This window comes from Sporothrix schenckii (genome assembly GCF_000961545.1).
Source record: "Sporothrix schenckii 1099-18 chromosome Unknown Cont49, whole genome shotgun sequence".
NCBI lineage: Eukaryota > Fungi > Ascomycota > Sordariomycetes > Ophiostomatales > Ophiostomataceae > Sporothrix > Sporothrix schenckii.
The window spans coordinates 1,463,229-1,490,782 of record NW_015971150.1 but is presented as its reverse complement, the minus strand read 5'-3'; the positions used below and the strand labels follow the sequence as shown (position 1 = coordinate 1,490,782).

Sequence of the window (27,554 nt, the reverse complement as noted above, 5' to 3'; positions counted from 1 at the left end):
CAGACATCGCACACCGAATTCCGGGTCACCTGACTAGCCACATTCGTTCCGCTCCCTGCATTCGTTCCTACTCCCCGAACACCGAATCACGTGATTTGACTGCCGTCACCATGACCTCGCTTGCGTCCCCGTCGTCTAGCGACGTTGAGAAACACGCCGACGCACCCCGAGGCAGTTCCGAGTCTGAGCTGCGCCCGCAACAACACCACGACCACCGGCAACGAGAAGGCCATCCCGACATCCAAGGCGTCCGATGGATTCTTGTCTGTCTGGCACTTTATTTGTCGGTGTTCATGTACGGCCTGGACACGACGATTGCAGCAGACGTGCAGAGTGCCGTGGTGGAGACGTTTGGGTCCGTGCCGCAGCTGACATGGCTCGGGGCCGGGTTTCCGCTGGGGTCGGTGGCGGTGATTCTGCCGTACGGCCGGCTGTTTACCACGTTCAACATGAAGTGGCTGTACATTGGCGGCATTGTCCTGTTCCAGGCCGGTTCGGCGCTGTGCGGTGGCGCGCCGAGCATGGGAGCCCTCATTGTCGGTCGCGTGCTGGCGGGCGCGGGGGGGACGGGCATGTACCTGGGTGGGCTGACGCACTTTACGGCGCTGACGTCGGCGCAGACGCGGGGCACGTACATCACGGGCATCACGTTTGTGTGGGGCATCGGCAGCATCCTGGGCCCTGTCGTGGGCGGCGCGCTGAGCACGAGCGGCGCGACCTGGCGATGGGCCTTTTATCTGAATCTCATCATCGGCGCCGTCACGGCCCCCATCTACGTCGTCTATCTGCCCGCCATCCACCCGATCACCGGCAAAACGGTCCGTGAGCGGCTGGCGACGCTGGACTACGTGGGCTTCGTGCTGAGCGCGGCGGTGTGGGTGACGTTTGGCCTCGCGCTCGTGTCGGCCGGCGGGCTGTGGGCCTGGCGCGACGGCCGCACCATTGCGACGCTGGTGGTGTGCGGCGCGCTGCTGGCGCTGTACGCGGCGCAGCAGTACTTTTGCTGGTGGACGACGCCCGCGACGCGCTCGTTTCCCGCGCATTTGCTGTCCTTTGACGCGCGCCGCCGCCGCGTGAGCGTCACCACGCTCCTGCTGTACGTCGCCGCCTCTGCCTGCATCGCCACGCTCTACGTGCCGGCGTACTACATCCCCGTCTACTTCCAATTTGTGAACAACGACACGGCCCTGCTGGCGGCCGTGCGCCTGCTGCCGTTCATTCTCGTCACCGTCTTTGTCAACCTCGCCAGCGGCTACCTGCTGGCCAAGATCCTGTACTACAAGCTCTTCTACCTCCTCTCCGGCCTGACCCTGACCGTGTCGGGCGCGCTCTTCTTTGTCTACCTGCAGCCCGCGACGCCCGTCCGCATCATTTACGGCTTGTCGGTCCTCGGTGGCTTTGGCACCGGCCTGTCGCTGCAGATCGGCTACGCCGTCGCCACGCTCATCGTCGACCCGGCCGACATGGGCAACGCCATCAGCCTGCAGAACGTCAGCCAGGTCGGCAGCACAATGATCTCGCTCGTGGTCGCGGGCCAGATCTTCCAGGGGACGGCCGTGCGGAACCTGCAGGGTGTCTTGGCCGGCCTTGGCTATACGGTCGGCGACGTCCAGAGCGCCGTGGCCGGGGCGCAGAGCACGCTGTTTGCCACGCTGGACGACGCTGTGCGAGTGCAGGCCATTGGCGCCATCGTGTCGGCGATCCAGTCGGCGTTTTCGCTGGTGATTGTGTCGGGGGGGATTCTGGTGGTCGTTGGTGCGCTGATGCGGTGGGAGCCGTTGTTTGCTAAAACGGGTGACGAACAAACGAATGAGAATAGCGAATAGCGAGTGAGTGAAGAATGACTCACGAGAGGGCGAGAGGGTGGCAAGAGGAGAGGATACCGCACTGTTCATTTTGTTGACGTTGCTTTTTGTTGACGTTGCTTTTTGTTGAAAACGCATTGTATTCATTGACATAGACTAATACCACATTATCCCAACATCCATCCACCTCAATGCTGTTATCAGGCCGGCACGCTCCCCTGGTCTACGCCGTCTCAATCTTGAACCCCGAAAAGGTCACCTGCAGCGACTCTCCCTTGGACACGTCGTACGGGTCGGGCTGCGCCGCGTAGGCGCCCACGAGCACGTCGTCGCCGAGCGTGTCGTGCGCCAGAAACACCCACGGCACCTTGCGGATAAACAGCCGCTTGTCGCCGCGCAGCAGCCAGACCTGCAGCGCATGCTTCTCGCGCGTAAACTGCAGCGAGACGGGCAGCTCGCCGCCGAGGCTCTCGCCCGCCAGCGACAGCGGGATCAGGCTCCAGTCGCTCCAGCCGCCCGTGCCGCCCGGGCCGCGCGCCACAATGCTAACGCACGGGCAGCCGTCGTTGACCTCGATGCCCGCCTTGACCCAGGCCGGGTGGTCGGCCGCGACGCCGGCGTTGTGGGCGTCCGGGTTGGGGTTCGACTTGGTCGGGAGCGTCAAGAGGAGGCCGGCCTGGTCGTACTGGGTGCGCCAGGCGGCGGAGGCGGTGACCTGCAGCGTCTGGAAGCTGTCGCGGGGGATGCGCTTGCAGACGACCGGCGCGGTGTAGTCGTGCAAGACCTTGGGGACACGCGGGGACGCGTAGATGTCCGACTTGGGCGGCGCGCCAAACGAGAAGCTGGGGCCGGTGCCGTCGGTCGCCAAGGGGCCGGCGGGGGCTGGGTCCTTGTCGGTAAAGTTGACAAACAGCAGGTCAGACATGGTGGGGAAGGGTAAGGTGTGACGGAATGCGATGGATGTCGTGAGAATTGTTGACTTGACTTCGGAAGTGAATTGACTGGAACAGAATTGAGTTGCGTTGAGTTGCGGCGTCGAGTGCCGACGACGTCTTATAATGCATGGAATTGAACGCACGATGAACAATGCATGTCCTCAGTCGACCGTCATGTACTCCGTAGAGGCAACCAACACTTGTCCTTCGGTAGATCCTCGGTGCCAAGCGGCGGTTTTGCCCTTTTCCGTTTCTCCCTGTTTGGAGATGTGGACAGGCGCCGAGCCAAAACGACACACGCCCTAGCTACGCGGTCTGAGCCCCGCCGTCACAGGCACCTTTGTCAGCCTTAACCGCTAAAACGCCGCTGTTCTCCCGCCTGAGCAGTTGTGTTATCTGGGACACGCGGTGGGGCTCGGAGCTCGGCGTCAGGGCCATTAGCGGGGTGTTGACGCTGAAGGGCCAGGCCTGGCCAGGCCCTTAACGGTATTGGGTGTTAGCGGTGGCCTGGAACGTCAACACCAAAAAGCAGTCCCGACGGCTGGACTGTTGATGTAACCATCACGGTCGGAACTCAATTCGGCGACGAGGAACACAGTGAGATGGTGTGTCGACATGGCTGTTCCGAGACGAAGATGACGGAGGGTCGTAGTGCCGAAGATGCGATTGGGACCGAATTAAAGAATGTACAAGAAACAAGAGAGCCACAAAAGAAGCAATAAATGTAGCAGACAACGATCGCGACAATCAACTCGAACGACAAGAAAGTCGGTGCTTCCACGAGGCAATCCACAAGGCACAAGGCACCTTCACGTTCATGACCCACCATGGTATATTCCATCGTCGAACAGCCCATGGGCACAGCGCGACCGCTGCGAGTCGTCGTCGTCGGCGCGGGCGCGAGCGGCTTGAACGTGGTACGCAACATCAAGGAGCACATGAAGCATGTCGAGGTGGTTGTCTACGAGAAGAACGGCGGCGTGGCGGGCACATGGCTCGAGAACCGGTACCCGGGGTGCGCGTGCGACATCCCGAGCCACAACTACCAGTACTCGTGGGCGCCGAATCCAGAGTGGTCGGAGTACTATGCGTCGCAGCAGGAGATTCGGGCCTATCTCGAAACGACGGCCGAAGCGCACGGACTGCTGCCGTACGTGCAGTTTGGACAGAAGGTGACGGAGGCGAAATGGGACGAGGAAGCCGGCCAGTGGCGTTTCACGATCGAGAGCGTGGCGACCGGAACGAGGTCAACCGACAGCGGCCATTTTTTTATCAACGCCAGCGGCTACCTCAACAACTGGAAGTGGCCGACCATTGACGGCCTGCACTCGTTCAAAGGCCCCCTTCTGCACAGCGCCGCCTGGGACGACAACATCGATCTCGCGGGCAAACACGTCGCCGTCATTGGCTATGGCTCGAGCGGCATCCAGCTGGTGACGGCGATACAGCCGATCGTGAAGCAGCTGACGACGTTTGTGCGCGGGCCGACATGGATCACAGCGGGCTTTGGCAGCAAGTATGCAGCGCCGGGCGGGCTGAATTTCAAATTTTCGGACGCGCAGAAGACGACCTTCCGAAACGACCCCGAGGCCTACCTGGCCTACCGCAAGGGCGTCGAGCACGAACTCGCCAGCCGCTTCAAGATGCTGCACAAGGACACGCCCGAACAGCAGGCGGCCGTCGACTTTTCGCGCAACGACATGCTGCGACGACTTGGCGGCGACCCGGACAGCCGCCTGGCCAAGACGCTGATCCCATCCTTTCCCGTCGGCTGCCGTCGTCCATCGCCGGGCAACGGCTATCTGGAAGCCTTGTCGGCGCCCAACGTGAACGTGGTGACGGGCAGTGAAATTGTGCGGATCGAGGCAGACGGCCTTGTCGTCCAGGACGGAGCGACGGGCGCAGAAACCAAGATTGCGGTCGACGTGATTGTCTGTGCCACCGGCTTCGACCTGTCCTTCCGCCCACGATTCCCCATTGTCGGGCGACGCGGCGTCGACCTCCGCGATGCCTGGAACACCGCCACCGACACCGACACCGACGGCCGCGCCACGGCGTATTTGTCCATGGCCCCGGCCGACATGCCCAACTATTTCGTGTTTCTCGGCCCGCAGGCCCCCGTGGGCCACGGGTCCGCGATGCCCATCATCGAGCACCTCACAAAGTACATTTTGAAGATGGTGTACAAGATGCAGACCGAAGACTACAAAGCCGTCGTCCCCAAGCCTGCCGCCATTGCCGAGTTCGTCCAGCACGCCGACACGTTTCTGCCACGCACCGCCTGGGCCGGCCGCTGCCGCAGCTGGTTCAAGAACGGCCGCGAAACGGGGCCCGTCACCGGCCTGCACCCGGGCAGCCGTTTGCACTGGTTCCATCTGCTGCGCGAACCGCGCTACGAGGACTGGGAGTGGACGAGTCGGAGTGACAACCGTTGGGCGTACCTGGGCAACGGCTTCAGCACCATGGAGGGCGAGGGCCGCGACGTGACCTGGTACTTTGATGAGCCCGAAAAGGAGTATGACTTTTTTGTTTACTAGACAGCCGAACACAGTGACAATACACTGCGCAATGGACCATATAAACTGTATATACACTGTATCTGTATGACCCAGCGTATGCCGTAGAAAAAAAAAGACAAAATATCCACGGAAGAGAGACATCTCCGTCCTCGATGAACTTGGAGCTTGTTGTCCATCTCACGTCCCACGATCTTTACTGTTCCCCCAAGTCACTTTTCACATCGTTTTCGAACTCTTTTCGGCTCCTTAACGTGCAATACACTCATACACATTCACAAAAAAATGGCGTCACATATTGCCACTGGCGTGTCTCTACGAGCGTCTGTTACATTGCCCGTGAGTAATAGCTCTATGGATAGTTCTCGTACGAGCAGCCACCCCTCAGCAGCAACATCAAAAACCGCGACAACGACTCCCGAAGGTTCACCAAGTACCATGGCAATGACGGCTGGGGCCAAGATGGCTGGAACAGACGACAGCCAGCTTTCTCTTACACCCGACTTGGCGTATACGGACGCAGCGGCCATTTTTTCGCTCGCAGAGAGGGCAGACCGACTCGTTGACTGTCTTGTTGTGGGTGGCGTGTCTGCCGCTGATTTTCACGAAATCGAGGCCGAACGGGACCGCCGCGGACGACGCATCCGCCTCTTCTTCCTGCCGGACCGGGCCTGCACCATTGTCACGATCCCCACCGGGCCACATGAACAAGCACATGTTGAGCTGTACTATGTTGTGCGCGATTCGCTAAAAGAAATGGGACTGGCGAACGAGTGGCAGTCAGTCGCTGCGGAGACGTTTGCCACAGGCAGCCGCGGCTCCGGTGAGGGCGATTCGGGTGGCGGGCCACTCTGGCGGAACGATGAGGGCGGCATTTTCTGGCCCACAATCGTCATAGAAGCGGGATTTAGCCAATCCATGGCATCGTTGTGCGCGAAAGCAAACTGGTGGTTCAGCGTCTCGCACAATCATATGAAGATTGTGCTTCTCGTCAAGATGTCGTTCACCGCCACTGAATCCAGCATCGCTGTAGAGAAATGGACATCGACCACACGCCGCACGGCTCGTCCCGGCGCAACGACGACACGCTCGCTCGCCCACGCTACGCCGTCTGCTATGGAACCCGGTTGTCGGCAGCGAATCGACATTTCTTGGTCGGGGCCCTCCCCCATTCAACAGACCCCACGCCACGGTCGCGTCGCAACACTCTTCACTGTCGTAGGCGCCCCCATGGTCCTCGGATTTGAGGAGTTGATGTTGCGTCCTCCCGTGGCAGCGCACGGTGAGCACGACATTGTAATCTCCGCGGCACATTTTCAAGACCTGGCTTTCCGTGTCTGGCTGTCGGTGTGAGAGAGAGAGGAAAGAAATTGTCGAAATTGTCTGTTAGCATTGATGTGTCTCGTGTTTCGTCATTCACCCATCGCGTCTGCGTTTTTTGTCCACGCGATTATACTGATTACGCTAAAAATACGAAACAGCATCACAATCTCGCCTCTTTGTTTCCATTACTCCCGACTGCGCTTATACCTCCGCGCTCCTGACACCCGTGTTTTTCCTTTCCGTGTCGACATGCGTGGCCGTCGGTCTGTCCTCGAAGACTGGATGGTGTTAGTATTGTTCATATAGAATTCATATAGCAGAATTCACATAGTCACACTCGGCCTTCCCCTCAACTTACTGGCATCCATTTCTTCGAGTGATCGGCCCTTGGTCTCCTGGATGAAAAAGAAAGCAAAGGCCACAAGCGCCCAATTGAAGATGAAGAACATTAAGAACGTGCGCCAGCCCAAGTTCTTGACGGCGTGTGGTGTAATCTGTGAAAAGGCAAAGTTGAACAGCCACTGCGTCGCGGTGCCAATGGCAACGGCGCCCTCCCGAATCCGCGATGGCATGATCTCGGCCATATACAGCCACGGCACGGGGCCCCACGACATGTTGTAGGCCATGGCCTCGACATAGATGAAGGCGACGGCCGCGGCGGACGTCGGCTGCAGCGCGCCCGAGGCCGACGGCGGATGCGTCTTGACGAGGAGCGCGACGATGAGCATGCAGGCGCCCATGACAAAGGCGCCGCCGAGCAACGAGAGGCGGCGACCGAAGCGCTCAATCATGAAGAGCACAAAGATGCCGCAGGCGACGACCTTGGCGACGCCGAAGAAGCCCGTGAAGAACAGGTTGTTGCTGCCGGCGCCGATGGCCGTAAACACCTGCGGGGCATAGTAGGCGAGCGACGTGTTGCCGGTCAGCTGCACGCCGATCTGGATGGCCACAATGAGGGCCACGCGGTAGCGGTTGATGGGCAGCCATAGCTCCTTGATCGAGTAGCCCTCGGTGCGCCGCTCCTCGTCGCGGATGCTCTCGACGATCTCGCGGTACTCGTCGCGCACGGCCGGCGCATCCTCGCCGCGGACCCAGATCAGCGACCGCAGCGCCTCGTCGTCGCGCTTCTGGATAGCCAGCCAGCGCACGCTCTCCCGGGTGACGAGCATGCCGAGGCCCAGAATGCCGCCGGGCACGAGCTGCAGCCCGACGGGGATCTGCCACTGCGCGCTCTTCGTGCCGGCGACGTGCTTGCTGACGCCGTAGTCCACCCAGTAGCTCGTCATGACGCCCAACGTGAAGAAGAACTGGAACAGCGAGCCCAGCTTGCCGCGGATCTCGCGCGGCGCCATCTCGACGGTGTACATGGGCACGACGACGGTGGCGATGCCGACGCCGACGCCGGACACGACGCGGGCGACGTAAAAGGCGGCGAGCGAGCGCGTCGGCGCGACCTGGATAACGGCGCCGATGCAAAAGATGAGCGACGCCAGCATAATCGTGCGGCGGCGGCCGAAGCGCGCCGTCACGGGCCACGCGAAGAAGCAGGCAAAGAAGGCGCCGGCCTGCAGCAGGCTGGTCGAGTTGGACGAGACGTCGGTGTTGTTCTTGGTGTGGAAGTCGGCGACAAACGACGGCAGCGTCAGGACGCCGCCGATGATGCCCGTGTCGTAGGCAAACAAAAAGGAGCCGATGCAGGCGAGCGCCGACAGGTACGACGCCCGAAAGGTGCCGATGCGGGTCATGGTGGCGGCGTGCGTGAGGTGAAGCAGCGGCGAAGAGGGATGGAAATAGGCAGAGGCAGAAAACAGGACGAGACAAGACGAGACAACGACAGAACCAAGGAACGAAACGCGGCGAGGATTAGAACCACGCGCAGAGGCAAACGGGCTGTGAGCACACCGTCTTTATTTACGGGCAGGAGCGACCAGCTGCAGCGACGGACAGCAGCGCCTTCCCTTCATCACGCAATCGCATGTCTCCTTCGCTCCTTCCCTCTTCTGGTTGTCCCCCTTGCCAGTCGGTGAGCATGCTTTGCAACGTGCCAGGATGCTCTGGCCTACTAAAAGTACGAACGTCTTTGTGGACGACGCGAGCACACACGTCTACTACGCCCACAAAGGACGAGCTGGGTCCACACAGGCTGGATGCTATCGAGCACGCCATGGCACACTGTCGCCCAAAAGAGCAGTCCGACCGACTTCCGGGTGGACCCGCTTTTCCGCTCTGGTCGTCCCGTTGGTGTGGCAGTTGCGATATCCACTTTCCCAAAACGGAAATTACGAACGCAACTCACAGTTCCTGAGTCCACCACAACGGCTGGGGACCGAATGAATGTGGGACAACCCCCTCTTTGCAGCTGTACGAGACGTCAACGACGTGCCTCTTTTTGTCGGTGCCGTCACCCGTCTGTTGGATCGCAGCTTTCATCACAAATGACGCAACATCGCAGCCTTGCAACGCCATCGTCCATGGTCTCCAATTTCTCTGTATCCTCAAAACCCGCGACGTCACCTCGATACCACCATGGCACGGCCAAACATTGTCTTCATCCTGGCCGACGACCATGCTGCCAAGGCCATCAGCTGCTACGGCGCGGGCATCAACCGGACGCCCAACATGGACCGGCTGGCGGCGGAGGGCATGAAGTTCAACCACTGCTATGTGACCAACTCGATCTGCACGCCGTCGCGGGCCGCGATTCTGTGCGGCACGCACAACCACGTCAACGGCGTCATGACGCTCGACAGCAAGATCAACAAGCACCTGCCCAACGTGGCCAAAGCGCTGCGGAGCGAGGCCGGGTACGCGACGGCCATGGTGGGCAAGTGGCACCTCGGCGAGGGCCGGGAGCACGAGCCGACGGGGTTTGACCACTGGTCGGTTCTGCCGGGGCAGGGCGAGTACTGGGACCCCGCATTCATCGGGCCGGACGGCGCGGCCGTGGAGCCCGGGTATGCCACGGACATTATCACGAAAAAGTCGCTGGACTGGATCGACGCGGTGCGCGCCGAGGATCCGGCGCGGCCGTTTTTCCTCATGTGCCACCACAAGGCGCCGCACCGGTCGTGGGAGGCGCACCCGCGGCACCAGGACCTGTACACGGACCCGGTGCGCGTGCCCGAGACATTCGACGACGACTACAAGAACCGGGCCAAGGCCGCAAGTCTGGCCAAGATGCGCGTGGCCGAGGACCTGACGTACTACGACCTGGGGCTCGTGCAGCCCGAGGGCAGCGGCGACGCAGTCGGCGAGCGCATGGCGTCCGAAGGGTTCAGCATGCACCGCAAGATTCCGGCGCCGACCACAGAGGCGGGTGTGCGTGCTCTGCGGTTGATTGACAAGGCGGATGGTCACGTGTTCACCTTTGCGACGCCCGACGCGCTCGCGCAGTTCAAGTACCAGCGCTACATGCAGCGGTACCTGCGGACGATCCAGGCGATTGACGACAGCGTGGGCGCGGTGCTCGACTACCTGGACCGGGCGGGCCTCGCGGACAACACCATGGTCCTGTACAGCTCCGACCAGGGCTTCTTCCTGGGCGAGCACGGTTGGTTCGACAAGCGCTTCATGTACGAGGAGAGCTTCCAGATGCCACTGCTCGTCAGGTACCCGCCCGCCGTCGCGCCCGGCAGCGTCTGCGACGCCATTGTCAGCAACGTCGACTTTGCGCCGACGTGGCTCGACGTGGCCGGCGTGCGCATCCCGAGCTACATGCAGGGCGTCTCGTTCCGCCCTCTGCTGGAAAACAAGGGGCACGCCCCGCCCGCCTGGCAGCCGGTCGCCTACCACCGCTACTGGATGAACAACGACGAGGCCCACAACGTGCTGGCGCACTACGGCGTGCGCAACCACCGGTACAAGCTGATATACTGGTACAACGAGGACCTCGGCGTGGCGGGCGCGCGGCCGTGCACCGACTATACGGAGAAGGAGTGGGAGCTGTTTGACTGCGACAAGGACCCGCTGGAGCTGTTCAACGTATACCACGACGCGGCCTATGCGGACACGGTCGTGGAGCTGACACGGCTGCTGGAGGACAAGATGGCCGAGATTGGCGACGAGCCGGTGCATAAGACGGCAGCACAGAAGACGATGATCCGGACGTAGACGAAGTCGGGCGAGAGGCAGGAATCGAGGATATAGTGGTGTACTTAGTTCAACCGACATAACGTGCCAAAGCAGCGAGGCCGTGCAACGGACATATAAAGACCTTTCTCCAATCTGTAATTCAATTAGATAGCTTTCAGAATCAACAATCATTCATCACATACTTAATCATATTATTCAGGACCCTACACCGTGGTAGGCATTCTGAAACGGGATGCTTGTGATACTTTGCTTTTTATTCTGCTACCGCATCTCAAAGTCAGGGACGTATGCGCCAGTGCGTAACAAGTAAGATGATAAGATGAGATTATGGCTCAACCATAAAGAATTTTAAACACAAGTACGTCGACGTCCTAGTCCTAGATCGCACTGGACTCGGCGGTCCACTGGACCATGCGTCAGTGTAGTGTTGTATGGCGTGCTAAAAAGAGGGGAAAGCCGGGCAGGGGTCGATTCCCCAGTGTCAAACTGTGGTGTATCGCAGGTAACCAGCAGGGCAACAAGCTCATGCAGTGCAGGTCACCTGGAGTACTGTTTGTTGTGTTTTGGTTGCTGTGAGTCTCTGCACGGGAGTATGTCGCTTTTCTTTTTTTTTTCTTTTTTTTTTTCTTTTTTGTCAACCCACCCCCCCACCAGTGTCGACACCGGCATCGACAATGGACCAGCTGACGGGCAGTTTTCCCGTGGCAGGCAGGGCCAGACTCACTTGCCAGCAGTGTCGAGCGAGGAAAGTGCGCTGTGACGGCGAGGCAGAGGGCTGCGGCGGCTGCCGGCGGCTGCACTTTGACTGTTCGCTCTCGGCCACATCGACCACATCGACCACATCGACCACATCGTCGTCACTGCCGGCACCACCCCGACAACGAGTGAGCCGCGCGTGCAACAGCTGCCAGCAGCAAAAAGTGCGCTGTTCCGGCACACGGCCGCGTTGTCTGCACTGCGCGCGTCGCGGCGTGGCCTGTGTCTACCAAGTACCGCCGACGCGATGGCGCCACCGTCGGACATCGTCGGCTGCAGACGATGCGAACATGGATGCCCCCGTACCACGCCAGCGATCACCGGCGGCGACGGCAACAGCAGCAAAAGACAACGACACGTGCATCTCCTGCCGCGACCTCGTGCGTGTCGCCCACGGCGGCCTTGGCAGCCACAACCGGGACGCCCTCCTCGCGCGTGTCGACCACTTTTTGCAGCACGCCTACCCGCTGCCGTCCTACTCCCTCCTGCACCCGGCGACGACGCGCGCCAAAGCGGCCGCCGGCCAGCTGGACCCGGCACTCGCGCTGGCCCTCTGCGCGCTGACGCAGCTGCATCCGCACATACGGCAGGCCGACTGGCATGCCAGCGCGTGCCAGGGGACGTGTCTTGTGCGCGAGACCGAGACGCTCGTCTGGCAGCAGCTGGAGCGGCCGACGACGGCGCGGCTGCAGGCGCTGCTGCTGTGCATCAGCCACCGCATGGAGACGGGCCACTTCCAGCGGGCGTTTATGCTGGTGTCGCTGGCGGCGCGGTCGGTGGCCGCCATGGGCCTGCACCAGGAGCCTCTGCGCCCGGACGGCGCGCCGTCGGTGCACCTGCATCACCACCGCCACCACCAGGAAGTGCGCCGCCGCATCGTGTGGAGCCTCAAGCTGACCGAGCGGTACTTTTCGCACGGCCTCGCGGCGTTTGAGCTGTGTCCCTTTGAGTCGATTGATCTGCAGCTGCCGTGCCGGGAGGAGGCATTTTCGTTTTCGTCCTTGGGGCGGGCGAGTGGCGACGATGACAGGGCCGACGACGGCGGCGCGCTGGGCGTGTGCGTCCGCCTCGAAAAGATGCGCCGCGACATTATGAAGATGATCCGCGCCGTGTGCAAGGCCGACGGCAGCGACCGGCCCGTGCCGGACCTTGTGCCGGACCTAGTGGCGCAGATCCGCGACAACGAGCAGCGCCTGCACGCCATCGGCACGCATTTCCCGCACGGCACGGCCGTCCGCCACGCCGACCTGCAGCGCCTGGTCGCCCAGGCGCCGCAGTGGATCGCGCGCCACGTCCAGATGCACCTGTCATGGCACCAGTGCTTCTGCGACATGTACCGGCTGCTGCTGCCCGGGTTTTACGAGGCGGCGCCGCCGGCCGTCCTCGCGACCGTCGACGCGGCCGCGCTGGCGTGGGCCGAGCGCGCGTGCGTGCGCCACGCCTGTGCCATCCTCGACCTGCTGTCGGGCCTCAACCAGATCAGCGCCGTGCCGCTGCTGCTCGAGTTTGACACGGCCATCTGCGCCTACCAGGCGGCGCTGGTCGTGCTGTTCATTGCGCGCTTCGGCCGCACGCCGCAGCGGCCGACGCACGAGTTTGCCGCGAGCCGCGCGGCGCTGTGCCTGGCGGCCATCAACCGCTTCTTCCCGTCGTCAGCGCTGATCCAGCCGATCCGCGAGGAGCTGCTGCGGGCCATGGACGCGTATGCGACCGACAGCACGCAGGCCCAGAGTGTCCAGCAGCAGCAGCAGCAGCAGCACCATCAGGCGGCAGACGCGACCGACGCGTCGCCCGCGTCCAGTGGCACGCCGACGACGGTTGCCACCATTGCCACCATTGCACCCCCCAGCAGGCGCCGTCGCCCGGGGCGCGGTACATCCGCGACAAACTGGCGATCCACAGTCTGCTGCGGCGTGCCGACTTTTCAGACGGCGACGACACGTCGACCGACGGCATGGACACGGTCGTCGCCGAGACTGTTCCCGTGGCGGTGAACGTCTACCCGGCCAGCCTTCCCTTGCAGCCGCCACAGTCGCAGCCGTCCTACTCCCAAGCACCACATCCGTCACAGTCGCCGTCCTTCTTGTCCGACAGCACGAGCCCCGACTTTGTCCCCGCCGACGGTCTGCTCCAGCAGCCGCTCGTCGAAACGGCCGCGTTTGACTTTGCCGCGTCGTTTCCCCTGGCCGAGAACCGCACCGACGGCGACGTGCAGACGCTCGACTTTCCCCTGTTTCCATGGTACGGGCTGATGGAGCAGGGGCTGTTGGACGGCGGGGTGTCGTGAGGCAGACGTGAAGGAAGACGTTGCGATGATACTGTTTTGTATTCTACGATATGTAATGATAATGATATGATGTCCTCCCATAAACGTATTGATACAGTGTGGCGCCCACAAGGCTGCATTGCAAGAACCACGGTCATTGACGAATGGTTGTGAATGGGGCGGTGAATGGGGCGGTGAATGAGGCGGCGTTTGTTCCGATATCCCGGTTGTGTTGGAACCGTTTTCGAACAGGGATATTTCCAGGACTTGCCAGAGTAACTGCATTTGGACAACAGCCGACATCCGATGCACGGTCCGATGCAGTTGCGAGTGGAGCTCGTCTTACATCGTACAGGTAGAAGCGTTACATGAGCTTGTCGGAAAGAGAACAGAGACCGGCATCCGAGATTGGATTGCCCTGTGAAGCCTTTTTTTTTTGTTTATTAATTATCTGAATTGACCCTCGTTCTGGAATTTTGCATGGTTTTGGGTGAATGTCAATCACGTCGAACAACACCAAGATGACGATTGCTAGCCCAGTCGTCTTTGTCGCTGCATCCAAACTGGGACCATGAGTCTGCAGTCTGCGAATAATATAGAAAGTACATCACAGGATACCTCCACACTTTTAAATTTTGTGCTTGCCGCACTCCCCCCCCTAATTCACGGTCCAGTACGTCGCGTTGGATATGCCCGTCTTGGTGCCGCTCTGCGTCTTGATGCGGATCTTGATCTGCGGCACCGTGACGTTGGCCAGGTCGAGCGTGGCCGCAAAGGTGTAGTTGGTGCTGGCGGGCAGCGGGGTCCAGACGCCGCTGCCGGGCACGGCCCACTCGGCCCAGCTCTCGACGGCGGTCCAGTACGACCAGGCGACGGTGGGTGCGGTGGCGGCGCCGGAGACGTTGTAGGTGCGGAAGGCCGGCCCGAGCGGGTCGCTGGTGTAGGTGGTGGCGAGAGCGAGGACAGTCATGCCCTGGGCGGCGACGTCGACGGACCAGGCGGCGGGGCCGCTGGGCGTGGCCTTGGCCTTGGTGCTGCCGGCGCCGGCACCGGCGCCGGTTGCGGCGAGGACCTTGTGGGCGCCAAAGTGGGCCACAGCAAAGGGCTGGAGCTGACGAGGGTCGAGGCTCAGGGATACGCTGACGTCGGCGGCCACCTGGTTGAGCAAAATGACAAACAGCGTGGCGCCGTCGGCCGACAGCGCCGTCAGCCAGTCGACGTTGGTGCTGCCCGTGACGGCCACCAGACTGCGCGGCTGCCAGAGGTTGGCGGCGGTGCCGTAGACGGTGCCGGTGGCAAAGCCGTAGGGCACGTGGCTGCCGACCTTGCTGGTCAGGAAGCCCTCGGGGAAGCTAATCTGGCCGCCACTCAGCAGCTGCGCGCTCGACACCAGGTAGTCGGTCAGCCAGCCAATGTGCCACCAGCCGTGCCATGGGTAGCTGCTGCCGCCCGTGTTGCCCTGGTACCAGTAGTAGCTGGGGATGCCGCTGACGGGCGTCACAAAGGCGTCGCGGCCGCGGGCGGCGATGCGCGCCAGCTGCAGGAAGTGGGCGTCGCCGGTGGCCGCGTAGATCTTGACAAACAGCCCCGCGTGGCTGCTGATGGTGATGGGGCCGTGCGAGGCGACCGAGCCGCCGTAGCCCGCGTGCTCGTAGTTGAGGCCCACCTGCGAGACCTGCCAGTCGGCCAGCACGGCGCCGGCCCAGTTCTTCTCAGACGCGTCCACCTGCGGGTGGTTGAAGATGTGCAGCGTGTAGAACTTGGCCGTCTGCACGGCCGCGTCGAGGTACGCGCTGTTGTTGGTCGCGTCGTAGAGCTGCAGCAGCGCGCCCGCGGCGTGGCCCGTCTGGAAGTCCGGGTACAGGTACGTGTCGTCGCAGACGCCGAGCCAGCGGCCCGTGCGCACGGCGTGCGCAATGAGCCACTGCGCGCCCGCCTCGGCGCCCGCCAGGTACTTGGCGTCGCCCAGGACGCGGTAGGCCGCCAGCAGGCCGTACCAGGTGGCGCGCAGGTCCTGCAGCTCCGGGTACATGAGCGTCGCCGGGCTGGCCTTGCGGTAGCCGACGTCAAAGTCGCCCGCGCTCTTCTGCCAGGCCAGCAGCTTGTCGGCGGCGGTCGTGAAGCGCTCGAGCAGCAGCGCGTCGGTGCGGTTGAACAGCAAAATGTTGCCGACGTCGCTGAGGATGTAGAACGTCGTGAACATGGGCGACACGTAGTCGACGGTGCTGAGGCTCGTCCACAGCAGCTCGCACACAAACGCGCCGTTGAGGTAGTACTCGCCGAGAGCCGCGCCATCAAAGACGCCGCCCGACGTGTCCTGTTGGCCCAGCTTGAAGTTGCGCGCGTACGGCAGCCGCTCGTGCAGGATCAGCGGGTCGCCCGTTAGCCGCTGCACCATCCACATCGACGCCACGTCCGACAGCTTGCCCGACTCGGCGCCCATCTCGAGGCCGTCAAACGTCCAGCGGTGCCATTTCGAGGCCGCCGACGTCACAAAGTCGTGGATGCGGTGCAGGCGGTCGCTCAGCGCGTCCGTGTCGACGGCCTTGGCGTCGTAGAGGTCGAGCGGGTAGACCTCCTGCGACACGAAGCGGTTGACCTCGTACCACTGCGTCGTCGCGTGGCCCGCGGTCACGCTGTACAGGAACCGCCCCGTGACGCTCGCGCCCTTGGCCAGCTGCGAGTGCGCCTGGCCCAGCACCGGGTAGTACGCCGTCGGCGACAGCGTGCCCGTCGGCCCGCGCAGGCTCATGCCGACGTTCCACTGCTGCTGCGTGGCCGTACTGTTGTTGGCAAAGGGATCGCGCGCCAGCGACGGGTGGGCGATGGCCGCGAACGTGGTGCCGCTGGCGGCGGAGCCCAGGATGGCCACGAGGCTCGTCGTCGACGCCTCGACCGACACCCAGTTGCTCGCCGGCACGCCCTGCACGTACTTGTAGAAGAGCTCCTTGGACGTCTCGATGCTGTTGGCCGACCAGTAGCCCGGCACCACGCCCCAGTCGAGGTCGCTGTCGGCGAGCTCGACCAGCCGCGGGCTCGCCAGCGACACCCAGCCGGCCGCCGGCGCCGTCCACGTCGCGTTCACCACCAGCAGGTCCCAGCTGCGCGTCGTGTCGACCGCCCAGACCGCCGTGTACGTGCCGTTGCCGCCGTCGGTCGCCACGGTCGTCGTCGTCGTCAGCGTCGCGCCGTCTGCACTCAAGTCGACAGAGTCCGCGCCGAACTGGTGCAGCGTCCCCAGCGCGCCCGCCTGCACGAGCGACGTCGACTGCGCCGCCGTCGTGTAGTTGGTCAGCACGCTGTATTGTCCGAGGACGGACGACTGCGTCGTCCACGTGCTGCTGCCCGACAGCGTCGCCACCGACGCCGTCCACGACCCGTCCGACGACGCCTCGTCGGTCCACGTCATGCGCAGCGTCCGGCCCGTCAGCGTATGGCCGGTGCCGAACACCGCCGACGCCTGGGCCAACCCGGCCAAGGCGTAGAAAAGCGTGGACATGGGGGAGCAGTAGCAATATCAGGCAATAAGGAGAGGGGGAGAAAGGAAGACGGGATGCGGTGTCCTCTTTGGGAGAAGAAGGATTGATTTCCTCGACCGTTACTTTTGATTACGACGACATTCAGGGACGCCACGACACTACTTATAGAGACTAAGCACAATCACATCTGCCAGATAGAGAAAATAGGAAATGAGGAGGGGCTCCGATCTGCCGTCTGCATCTTGGAGTAGAGTGGGAGAAAGAAGGACAAAGTCGGGGTCATGCCGCTGACGACACGATTGTCTTGCGGGGAGCTAACATGCAGCTAATTTTATGTTGTCTCTGGCAGCTATCCTTTCGATCGTCATGTCGGGGGCACTCCAACTCCATTTTCACCGTCTTCCCACAATAGCCATCGGCTCCAAACAAAGTAAACCAACATATGCCATGTGTCGTAGACAACGTGCAATGCAGGCGAACTGCAACCCCAAAGAGTCAATGGCTCGCTTCCACAAACTCCTAGCGGACAGGGGTCAGCGTCCTGCTGCGTAAAACGTGAGCCGGAGTCAATTGCGGGGATTGCGGGGAGATAATAAAATTATGAGGAGAAACAAACGAATGACAAGGTGTACGACAAGTTGAACGACGGAAAAGTGGCCACCGAGGATATTTTAGTGACAGTCCATTGACGTTCATGAACACGGTGGTTCCGTTGACAAGGGTGACAGACGTGGCACTTGCCGGCATCCGCTTGTCGTCCATACACCATCGACACCTTAATCCCTGTTGCGGTGGCACCGTCCACTCCAGACATTTCTTCTTCTCCACGTTGATCTCCACGTTGTTCTCCACGATATCTGTAAGCACATTCGTAGATTCAATCCCTCCTTCATTTGGTCGTTTGAATGTATTTTACTTCATATTCACCTATTTCGATGGATTTATTCATTGTTTGAATGTTTAAATTATTTACAATGTTAAAGTAAACTCGGCTCGCCATAATTCAAACGGCCATACTATTGTTACATTGTCATGCCATCATAATACACATACGTAAACCTCAAGGAACGCTGCATTTGTGCTCCGCACTCGTACAATGCACGCCGCGTCCGTCAAATCATCTTGGCTACCAGGTCCTGCAGCTCCTCACTGTGGGCCGCTCCCAGTCCGCCGTGCCAATGCGCCGCCCCCGCGGCCCAGATGCTCACGAGGCTGGCATACCGGCTGAGCGTCACCACTTCGGGCGGCATTCGCCTCGCCAGGTCCATGTCCTCTGTCCCCGCCCCGCCGTCCAGCAATTCAATCACCCGCGCACTGACCGTATCGAACTGCGCCGCCAGGATCTTGCCGTCCTCCCAGCGCTCGCCCAGCGTCTGCAGGATCAGCGCAATGTCCTTGGTGGTCTTCCAGAGGTGCAGAGCGTGGACGTCATCTCTCTCGCCGCGCGTCGGCGTCGGCGTCGGCGTCAGCGTGCACGTCAGCTTCCAATAGGCGTACAGCAGCACCAGCCCCGTCCAGTAGACCTTCTCGCAGGCCACCTGCACGTAAAAGATGCCGTTCGTCTCGACCAGCTGGCGGTACAGCGCGGTGAAACCGCGGGCCGAGACCCAGAGCTCACGCAGGGCGTCGACGCTGCGCTCCGGCAGCAGGCGGCAGGGGCGGAACAGGAGCATCTTGCCGACGAGCCACTCGCTGTCGGCCAGCGTCTCGCGGTTGCGCTCGGGGCGGTTGGAGAGCTGCCACGCGTCGAGTTTGCGCGCGAGGGCGTCGACGACGGCCGCCGCGTTTTGGCTGGCGACGCCATCGTCATCGCCATCGTCGCCCGTCGGCGGCTGGCTCAAGGCGTCGTAGATTTCCGACTGCAGCTGCAGCGCCCGGTACCGCTGCAGGTAGCCCTCGACCTCCACGGCCGTCGCCGTGCTCTCGATGCGAAACGACGGCAGCCGCACGTGGATCAGGGCGTCGGCGATTTCCGTGGGCCGCCCACAGCCGATGCTCAGCGACCGGTCAAACGAATACATGCTCCACCAGAGCCGCCGCCGCGTCTCGAGCAGGCTGGGCGGCGTCGTGGCGGCGACGGTCGGGTCCCGGTCCGCATCTGGGTCCGGGTCCGGGTCCTGGTGCAGCCCCAGGTCCACGCAGTTGCGCATGCCGACGCCAATCAGGTACCACGCGTCCAGCACCGACGGGTTGAGCGTGGCGAACTGGATGAGGAACAGGAGCGACTGCACGCCGACAATCGTGTTGGGAAGAATGGCCGACTCGCGGAACTGCAGGCCGGCCTGGAACAGCCGGCGCGCCTGGTTGGAGATCATGCTGTCGGCGCTGCGCGAGAGGCTCGACGTCGCAATGGCCAGCACCAGCAGCACGGTAAAGTACGAGTAACCCGCGTCGAGCGTCGGCCCACTGCTGTTGGTGCTGTTGGTGCTGTTGGCGTTGTTGGTCGTTGGGTCGGCCGCGCTGCCACTCACACTGCCACCTGTACTGCTGCCCGCATGCGCATGGCCGCCGTACACCTGCTGAAACTGCGCCCAGAAGCCCTGCAGCGAGAAGAAGGGCAGCCGCGGGTAGACCTGCTGGATGTAGTGCTGGATCAGCTTGCGCGCAGCCGATTCGTCGGGCAGGCAGCTGGCGACGCTGGCCTGGGCGGCGGCCGTGCCTCCGCTCGCACGGCCTGTCTCTGGGTCAACGATGGACAGCAGCGGTAGTTTGCTGGCGGCTGCCAAGAGCACCGTCGACAGGGTCGGTCCTCGGCCCTCCGCGGAGGCTGCGCTCGTGTGGGCGTGCGACGAGGTGGAGATGGGCAGGGCGCCTATGTCGGCAATCAACGTGTCGATGGCGGCTGCCCCCGACGACCCGGCCGGGCCAGAGAGCAGCTGCGGCGGCAGTCGTGGCCGTGGTCGCCGTTGCGGAGCGTCTATCGATGGAGACCCGGCGGCCGGCAGATCCTCCGAGGACGCGTTGAAGTCAAACGGCGTCTGCGACGGCGCGTGGGGCTCCTCTGCCCGGGCCCTTGGCAGCACCGACCCCGTTGGCCCGCTCGGCCCGTCCGGTCGCAGCACCGCGAGCCGCGTCTTAACATCGGCAATCCGGCCCTGCAGAAACACCACGTAGTCGTGCGCCGGCCGTGCCGATCCATCGGCCAGCGAACAGGTGCCAGCGCGTCCAAATTTGGTACAGCAGCCGCACGCAGGCACGCCGCCGTCGCACTTGATCTTGCGCGACTTGCAAAACGAGCAGGCCGAGACGACCTGGCTGATGCGGAGGGCGACGTCACGGGGACGACCGGTTGGACGAGGCACGTCAGCAACTGCAACTGTATCGACCGGATCGACCTGCATCTTGTCGTGAAAACGACGTCGTTTGACGGTGCGTTGCTTTGCGGAACGCCAATTGGGAAGGTGCCGTCGGTCCCGCGAGGCTGCACTTATGGGCGTTCCGTTGGAGAAGGTGCGTCTCAGAGTGCGGGGAAGGTGCGATTGTTGGACAGGCGGGACAGTGGAGGCGTAGTGGAGTCATTGACGCTAAGAATGTCTTCAGGGAACGACCAACCAACCACGACAGACGCTATCCGAACCAAGAATAGCGCCACGTCCACTAACCGACCGCTACTGCACAGCGTAACTGCCCCATGTCTGGTTGTGGGCGGAGGCGACGGAACCGCCGTTCACGAGGAGGCAGAGACGCTTTTGATTTTCTTTTGTCCGTTTCTTGCAGGTAAATTCTGATATTAAATTGGGTGGCTTGTTTCGTACATGTGCTCGTCTTCGGATGTCCCGTTCCCCATAGACGCTCCCATAGACGTCAGTGTCGCGTCCTCCGCTCGCATGCCCAGACGGCGTTTCGCAGATGAGGACAGAAGGAATGGGCAAACTGGACGATGGGTACGCTTACGAGACGTGGGTGGTGGGTGCTTTGGACGGTTGCTGCGAAGGGGAGGCAGATGGCCGACATTCTTGTCAGGGTATCTCAAGTGAGTGCGTCAAAATCCCGCCGAGGACGCACATCGTGTGGCGACGTCAGACAGTCCGTGATGGTATTCTTTGATTTGATATTTATTTTGATTTAAACATCCAACATTTACACATGACCGATACGACGGACGAGACAACACAACTCACTCTTGATTGCTGTCTGCCCTCATTCTCCTGACGACAACCCCCTCCCCCCTCTCCCCATACCACACACCACAACATGGCCCCTGCTCGCATCGACGAACCCAACCTCCAGCGCGAGCCGGCTGTGGCGTCGCGCAGCTTTCGCAGCGACGAGCTGCATGCGGACGTGTGCGTCTGCGGCGGTGGCCTGTCGGGCACGATCGCGGCGGTGGCGGCGGCGCGCCACGGCGTGTCTGTGGTCCTGATCCAGGACCGGCCGGTGCTGGGCGGCAACGCATCGAGCGAGGTGCGGCTCTGGATCCTGGGCGCGACGTCGCACATGTTCAACAACAACCGGTACGCGCGCGAGGGCGGCCTGGTGGACGAGATTTTGCTGGAGAACCTGTACCGCAACCCCGAGGGCAACCCGCTGATCCTCGACACGATCCTGCTCGAGAAGGTGCGCGACGAGCCCAACATCCGCCTGTTTCTGAACACGGCCGTTATGGGCTGCACCAAGGGCGACGGCCCGGACGAGCACCGGATCGCACGAGTGCAGGCCTTCAACGCGCAGACGGCCACGATGACGCACGTGGCGGCAGCGCAGTTCATCGACTGCACGGGCGACGGCACGCTGGCGTTTCTGGCGGGCGCGCCGTTCCGGGTGGGCGCGGAGGCGCGCGGCGAGTTTGGCGAGCAGTTTGCGCCGGACGCGGCGTACGGGCACCTGCTGGGGCACTCCATCTACTTTTACAGCAAGGACGTGGGGCGGCCGGTGCAGTTTGTGGCGCCGTCGTACGCGCTCAAGGACGTCGAGGCGGCGATCCCGCGCTTCCGCAGCTTCTCGACGGCAGAGATGGGCTGCAGCCTGTGGTGGATCGAGCACGGCGGGCGCATGGACACGGTGCACGACACGGAAGACATCAAGTGGGAGCTGTGGCGCGTGGTGTACGGCGTGTGGGACTACTTGAAGAACAGCGGGCGCTTCCCCGAGGCCGCGAACCTGACGCTCGAGTGGGTCGGCACGGTGCCGGGCAAGCGCGAGAGCCGGCGGTTCATGGGGCCGACCATCCTAACGCAGCAGGACATTGTCGAGCAGCGCTTCCACAGCGACGCCGTGTCGCACGGCGGCTGGTCGCTGGACCTGCACCCGGCCGACGGCGTGTACTCTGAGATTGACGGCTGCACGCAGTGGCATGCAAAGGGTGGGTTTGTTTTTTGTTTCTAGTGTTCTGCCGTCTTCCTTCTGCCGTCTTCCTCTACAAGGTTACGTCGCTAACAACACAGGCATCTATCAGATCCCCTTCTCGACCATGGTCTGCGCCGAGGTGCCCAACCTGCTCTACGGCGGCCGCATCATCTCGGCGACCCACGTGGCCTTTGCGTCGTCGCGCGTCATGGCGACCTCTGGCTGCAATGCCAACGCGCTGGGCGTCGCCGTCGCTCTCTGCAAGCGGCTCGGCCCGGCCGGCCGGCCGCTTGACCCCATCCAGCTGCTCGCCAAGGACAACATGGCGACGCTGCAGCGCGACCTGATGCGGTTCGGCCAGTACCTCCCGGGCTACAAGCTGGAGGACGACGACGACCTCGTGCGGCGCGCGGCGTCTGTGGAGGGCGCCTCCTTTGCGCTGTCGTCGCTGCCCGCGGACGGCCCGCCCAAGGTGCTCGTCCGCAGCCTGGCCCAGATGCTGCCGCTGGCCGCGGGCGCCGTGCCCGTCTTTACCGTGACCGTCATGGCCGTGCAGCCGACGTCGCTGACGGTGCAGCTGCGCGGCTCGCAAAAGGCGCACAACTACACGCCCGAGGTGGTGCTGGCCGAGCAGGCGTTTCCGCTCGTGGCCGGCGCCAACACGCTGCGCATCGACTTTGCGTCGACGGCGTCGACGGTGTCGAACCCGCAGACGCAGTACGTCTTCCTCTGCCTGCTGCAAAACGACAGCGTCGCCGTCGCCACGACCAAGACGCGCGTCTCGGCCCTCATGACCGTCGAGCACGAGTGCGACCAGGCGCCGCCGCCGGACGTCGGCGTCGACGCCTTTGAGCGCTGGACGCCCGTCCGCCGGCCCATGGGCCACAACCTGGCCCTGACCATCTCGCCGCCGCTGGCCGCTTGGGACGTCGCCAACATCCGCAACGGCGTGCCCCGCCCGACCAAGCGCACCAACTGCTGGGTGCCGCCGCGCCCAGAGGCAGGGACAGGGACAGGGACCCGTCGACTTGTGGTGGCGCGCTGGGCCGCGCCCGTCGCCGTCCGCCGCGTCGTCGTCCACTTTGACACCGACTACGACCACGCCCTCGAGTCGGTCCTGCGCGGCCACCCGGAGCGCGCCATGCCCTTTTGTGCCAAGGCGTGGCGGCTGCTCGACCTGTCGGTCCCCGACGACGAGCGGGAGCTGTTTGTCGAGGACGGCAACCACCTGTCGCGCCGGGAGGTCGTGCTGGACGCGGCCGTGTCGACGACGGCGCTGGGCGTGGAGATTCTCGAGCTCAACGGCGACGACAACGTCCTCGGCGGCCTTTTCGAAGTGAGAGCATATGCGTAGTCGGGCATGTGCCTGGGCAGTGTTGTCATTAATTGTTTGCTCATGTTTCCAGAGACCATTCTCCGTTTAGAAGTCTACATTTATCAAATTGCAATACATTTTATCATGTAACAGACACCTCTACTTTTGCCTCCCGCCACAATGTCCCCGTCTCTTTACACCTCTGTCACGTAGACGGTCGCTTGGCCCATGGTCCACATGCGTATCTGCCACTCGAGCGACTTGCTACCGCAAAAGAGAACGGTCCGGTTGCCCGTCGTCTCCTCGCTTGCCACGTCCTCGCTCGCCATCCGTCTCTTGGCAAAATGCAGGTTGCCTGGATACGTTTCTCGCAGCGTCGCGAACGTCGCCGCCCACCATGCTGCCGGCTTCTCGGCCACGAGGCCGCCTGCGTCTTCGCCCGACGTGACAAACACAGACACAGACGACCATTCGTCGGGCCGCAGCAGCGCTTCCCGGAGCACAAACGCCACGGCCCCAAAGTCGTCGCTCCGCAGGCTCCAGCACAGCGACTTGGTCCCGGTGTGCGGCATGGTGAGGAACGGCGCCACGCCCGTGCCACCGGCCACGCAGAGGCAGCGCGTGGCGTCCGCCAAGACCGCTACCGCAAACCCGCCGCCCACGCCGACCACGTCCGCCGTCAGCGTCTGGTACGGCCGCGGCAGACCCAGCAGGCCCGTGATGCGCCCGTTGCGTGTTAGGATGGACACGTCGTCGCGTGTGGCCGCACATGGTGTCAGCGTGCACCGTCGGTCGGCGCCGCTGAGACCGTGCGTGCCGGCAGTCGGGTCGAGGTCCGCGGGGAACTGCAGCGTCACATTTTGGGTTGGGCGGAGCCACCGTTCGGGCGGTGACGAAGACGAAGACAGAGACGACTCGTGGCCAGCAGGCGGTGGCTGTTTCGCAAACGAGTGGAAGCCAATGGCAGCCGTCACCCGCCGCGAGGACGTGTGAACGAGGGTGAGTGGCTGGGGGGTCTGTGTCTGTGTTTGTGTCTGCGTCAGGGGTGCCTCTGCCATGTTGCCAGTGGAATTTGGACGACGGAGTTGGGGCGACGGAAGTACCATGTCGACGGTAATTTCGGTTGTCTTTGGACTTCCTTCCCATCTCGTCTGGAACTGCCGTCGGCTCGACATATACTCGCATACTGCCAACGATGTGCAGGTGCCGTACGTTCTCGTCTGTCTCCTCTTGTGGCGCACTAACAACACAAACGGCCTCCCCCTTGTTCCTCCACTAACACGATCACAAGAAGACGGAACCTCCGCTGTCAACCACTAGTGCCATCTGTTTGCAACGGTCTTAGCCCCTTTTATCTTTTCAAAAGAAGCGGCGGTTCCGTCTTTACGCCATCTGCCATTTCAAGCTTGTTTCGAGCCTATCTTTCGTCTTCTTTTTATGTCCCGTGAGTCGTCGGTACTAGCGACTAGTCAGGCCCGTCTAGGAGACCAGGCAAACCAGCCCATACCAACCCAGCACGCTGATCCACACCTCGCCGATGCATTCTTTGTCACGAGCAGAAGCAGAAACGTGGTCGGCATCCTTTCACTTCACCTGCCCTCTTCTCCACCTCGTCTTTCCTTTGCCAGTCGTCCGTTACTTCGTGCTCCTTTGCGGGTTCCTTGCGTTGTCATGTTCCTCATTTGATTTCCTTGCCGTTTCCCTCTCTTCCTCCCTTTCGTCCCCTCTTTACCCAACTGCCACCACTCTTCTGCACCTCCACTTCCCCACAACCACGCGTGCTCAAGGGTGCTCCGTATGGAGTCGAGTCCGGGGTCAGGTCTGTCTGTCTGAGCTCCCTCGGTCTGGGTCGAAATTGTTTATTTTTTCCCTTTTTCTTTTTCCTTTTCCTTACTTTCCGTCCTAGTTGTTCATTCCGCGTGGTCAACTCTCCCATGTGTCCATCGTGCCAGTTGTTTTCCCTATCTTGTTTCCTCCTCCTCGCCCACCCTCGTCACTCCTCTCGGCTCCTATAATACAGGCGTCGATCCCCTTCCGTCTCTGCCGTCCGTCCTCCCCGTCCCCTTCTCTCCCTTCATGCACTTCACCGTCCTTTATTCATCTTGCCACTCCTCCACGTCTGCACAATGGCCGTCACACAGTACAACAACGGCAGGATCAACCTGTGGCTGATCTTTTCATGTGCCGTCTTCTCGATGGGCTCCATTGGTTGGGGGTACGTCCACACGTCCATACATCCACACATACTCCCTGGAGTCTTGACTTGGCCTCTACTAACACCGCCTCAGCTATGACATTGGTATTCTCAGCACCATCTACGTCGCCCCCGGCTTCAAACAGACACTCAACAACCCCTCGTCGTCCGAGACGGGTGCCATCACCAGTGTCTTTTATGCCGGCCAGTTCTTTGGCTTTGCCTTCCTCGCCGGCCGCGTCAACAACATGGTTGGCCGCCGCTATGCCGGCTGTATCGGCGTCCTCGGCATGTGCCTCGGCGCCGCGCTCCAGACGGGCGCCCACAACCTGGCCATGATGATTGTGGGCCGCATCATTGCCGGCGTCGGCTGCGGCATCGTGTCGACGTCCGTCCCGCTGTACCTGTCCGAGATCTCGCCCGCCAAGCACCGCGGCTTCTACGGCGCCTTCAACCAGGCGGGCATCGTCTTTGGCATCTCGCTGGCCTTCTGGGTCGGCTACGGCTACTCCTTCTGGAACACGGGCAAGGGCGTCAACCTCGCGTGGCGCCTGTCGAGCGCCATGCAGTTCGTGCCCGCCGTCCTCTTCCTCGCGGGCGCCCCGCTGCTGCCTGAGTCCCCGCGCTGGCTCGTGGAGCACGACCGCGCCGACGCGGCCGCCCGCGCGCTGACGCGCCTCCGCGGCACCGCCGACGTGTCCGACGTCCAGGCCGAGCTCGACGAGATCCACGCCAACATCCTATGGCACAAGGAGAACTCCATCACGTCGGCGCGCGTCTTCTGGACCGACCCGAACCTGCGCGCGCGTCTGTGGCGCGCCTGGGCCGTGTCCTTTCTGCAGCAGCTCTCGGGCGCCTCGGGCATCCGCTACTACCTGCCCACCAACTTTATCGCCGCCGGCACCTCCAAGTCGCTCTCGCTGCTCGCCTCCGGCATCGACGGCACCGTCCAGGTCGCCTGCACGGTGGCCGCCATGTTCTTCATCGACCGCATCGGCCGCCGCCACTCGCTCGGCGTCGGCGCCATCATCATGGCCTTTTGTCTGCTCATCAACGGCGCCCTCCAGACGGCGTATCCCGGCCAGCAGAACGCCTCCGCCAACTACTGCAACATCTTCTTCATCTACTTCTTCACCGTCGGCTACTCCATGGGCTTCGGCCCCTGCGCCTGGATCTATGCCTCCGAGATCTTCCCGGCCAACTGCCGCTCCAAGGGCCTCGGCATTGCTGCGTCCGGCGCCTCGCTCGGCTCCATCATTGTCGGCCAGGTCTGGCCCGTCATGGTTGCGCACATTGGCGCCCGCACCTTTTTTGTCTTCATGTCCTTCAACATCTTCTCGGCCGTCCTTGTCTACGCCATGTTCCCCGAGACCAAGGGCAAGACGCTCGAGGAGCTCGACTCGCACTTTGGCACGCTCAACGTCCACAGCGAGGCCGAGGCCACGCCCAAGCAGATGCTCGACAACGAGGGCACCCAAGAGGAGCACGAACGTGTGGAGAAGGTCTGAGTGGAGTGTGCAGCGTGTATACGTGTGTGTTTATAACTGCGTTTGTCTGTAGTCCTTCTGTCTGTAGTTGTTTTTTCTT

At 62.3% G+C, this 27,554-nt stretch overlaps 12 protein-coding genes across 12 annotated transcripts; 7 read left to right on the top strand and 5 right to left on the bottom strand.

Moving 5' to 3' along the window:
* Positions 1-110: 110 nt before the first annotated feature.
* On the top strand, positions 111-1,826 carry SPSK_05160 (uncharacterized protein; the record flags this gene model as incomplete). The annotated part of the gene is made up of 1 exon (XM_016731910.1): positions 111-1,826. One exon carries the CDS (start codon positions 111-113, stop codon positions 1,824-1,826), a length of 1,716 nt encoding a protein of 571 aa, XP_016582993.1.
* Positions 1,827-2,028: 202 nt separating this feature from the next.
* SPSK_05563 (uncharacterized protein) lies at positions 2,029-2,730 on the bottom strand (the record flags this gene model as incomplete). The annotated part of the gene is made up of 1 exon (XM_016732306.1): positions 2,029-2,730. One exon carries the CDS (start codon positions 2,728-2,730, stop codon positions 2,029-2,031), a length of 702 nt encoding a protein of 233 aa, XP_016582992.1.
* Positions 2,731-3,567: 837 nt separating this feature from the next.
* On the top strand, positions 3,568-5,277 carry SPSK_05163 (dimethylaniline monooxygenase; the record flags this gene model as incomplete). The annotated part of the gene is made up of 1 exon (XM_016731913.1): positions 3,568-5,277. The coding sequence occupies one exon, from the start codon at positions 3,568-3,570 to the stop codon at positions 5,275-5,277; it is 1,710 nt and encodes a 569-aa protein (XP_016582991.1).
* Positions 5,278-5,541: 264 nt separating this feature from the next.
* Positions 5,542-6,609, top strand: SPSK_05400 (uncharacterized protein; the record flags this gene model as incomplete). The annotated part of the gene is made up of 1 exon (XM_016732148.1): positions 5,542-6,609. The coding sequence occupies one exon, from the start codon at positions 5,542-5,544 to the stop codon at positions 6,607-6,609; it is 1,068 nt and encodes a 355-aa protein (XP_016582990.1).
* Positions 6,610-6,780: 171 nt separating this feature from the next.
* SPSK_05226 (MFS quinate transporter) lies at positions 6,781-8,324 on the bottom strand (the record flags this gene model as incomplete). Its single annotated transcript, XM_016731976.1, has 2 exons — positions 6,781-6,857; positions 6,938-8,324. The coding sequence occupies 2 exons, from the start codon at positions 8,322-8,324 to the stop codon at positions 6,781-6,783; spliced, it is 1,464 nt and encodes a 487-aa protein (XP_016582989.1).
* Positions 8,325-9,105: 781 nt separating this feature from the next.
* On the top strand, positions 9,106-10,689 carry SPSK_05207 (uncharacterized protein; the record flags this gene model as incomplete). Its single annotated transcript, XM_016731957.1, has 1 exon — positions 9,106-10,689. The coding sequence occupies one exon, from the start codon at positions 9,106-9,108 to the stop codon at positions 10,687-10,689; it is 1,584 nt and encodes a 527-aa protein (XP_016582988.1).
* A 656-nt stretch (positions 10,690-11,345) lies between these two features.
* Positions 11,346-13,714, top strand: SPSK_04996 (uncharacterized protein; the record flags this gene model as incomplete). The annotated part of the gene is made up of 2 exons (XM_016731753.1): positions 11,346-13,299; positions 13,356-13,714. 2 exons carry the CDS (start codon positions 11,346-11,348, stop codon positions 13,712-13,714), a joined length of 2,313 nt encoding a protein of 770 aa, XP_016582987.1.
* Positions 13,715-14,351: 637 nt separating this feature from the next.
* On the bottom strand, positions 14,352-17,192 carry SPSK_04929 (uncharacterized protein; the record flags this gene model as incomplete). Its single annotated transcript, XM_016731689.1, has 1 exon — positions 14,352-17,192. The coding sequence occupies one exon, from the start codon at positions 17,190-17,192 to the stop codon at positions 14,352-14,354; it is 2,841 nt and encodes a 946-aa protein (XP_016582986.1).
* A 1,092-nt stretch (positions 17,193-18,284) lies between these two features.
* Positions 18,285-20,513, bottom strand: SPSK_05021 (uncharacterized protein; the record flags this gene model as incomplete). The annotated part of the gene is made up of 1 exon (XM_016731775.1): positions 18,285-20,513. The coding sequence occupies one exon, from the start codon at positions 20,511-20,513 to the stop codon at positions 18,285-18,287; it is 2,229 nt and encodes a 742-aa protein (XP_016582985.1).
* Positions 20,514-21,366: 853 nt separating this feature from the next.
* On the top strand, positions 21,367-23,812 carry SPSK_04983 (fumarate reductase/succinate dehydrogenase flavoprotein domain-containing protein; the record flags this gene model as incomplete). Its single annotated transcript, XM_016731740.1, has 2 exons — positions 21,367-22,474; positions 22,557-23,812. 2 exons carry the CDS (start codon positions 21,367-21,369, stop codon positions 23,810-23,812), a joined length of 2,364 nt encoding a protein of 787 aa, XP_016582984.1.
* A 155-nt stretch (positions 23,813-23,967) lies between these two features.
* On the bottom strand, positions 23,968-24,831 carry SPSK_10649 (uncharacterized protein; the record flags this gene model as incomplete). The annotated part of the gene is made up of 1 exon (XM_016736972.1): positions 23,968-24,831. The coding sequence occupies one exon, from the start codon at positions 24,829-24,831 to the stop codon at positions 23,968-23,970; it is 864 nt and encodes a 287-aa protein (XP_016582983.1).
* Positions 24,832-25,899: 1,068 nt separating this feature from the next.
* Positions 25,900-27,475, top strand: SPSK_05213 (hexose carrier protein; the record flags this gene model as incomplete). Its single annotated transcript, XM_016731963.1, has 2 exons — positions 25,900-25,988; positions 26,062-27,475. The coding sequence occupies 2 exons, from the start codon at positions 25,900-25,902 to the stop codon at positions 27,473-27,475; spliced, it is 1,503 nt and encodes a 500-aa protein (XP_016582982.1).
* Positions 27,476-27,554: the final 79 nt, after the last annotated feature.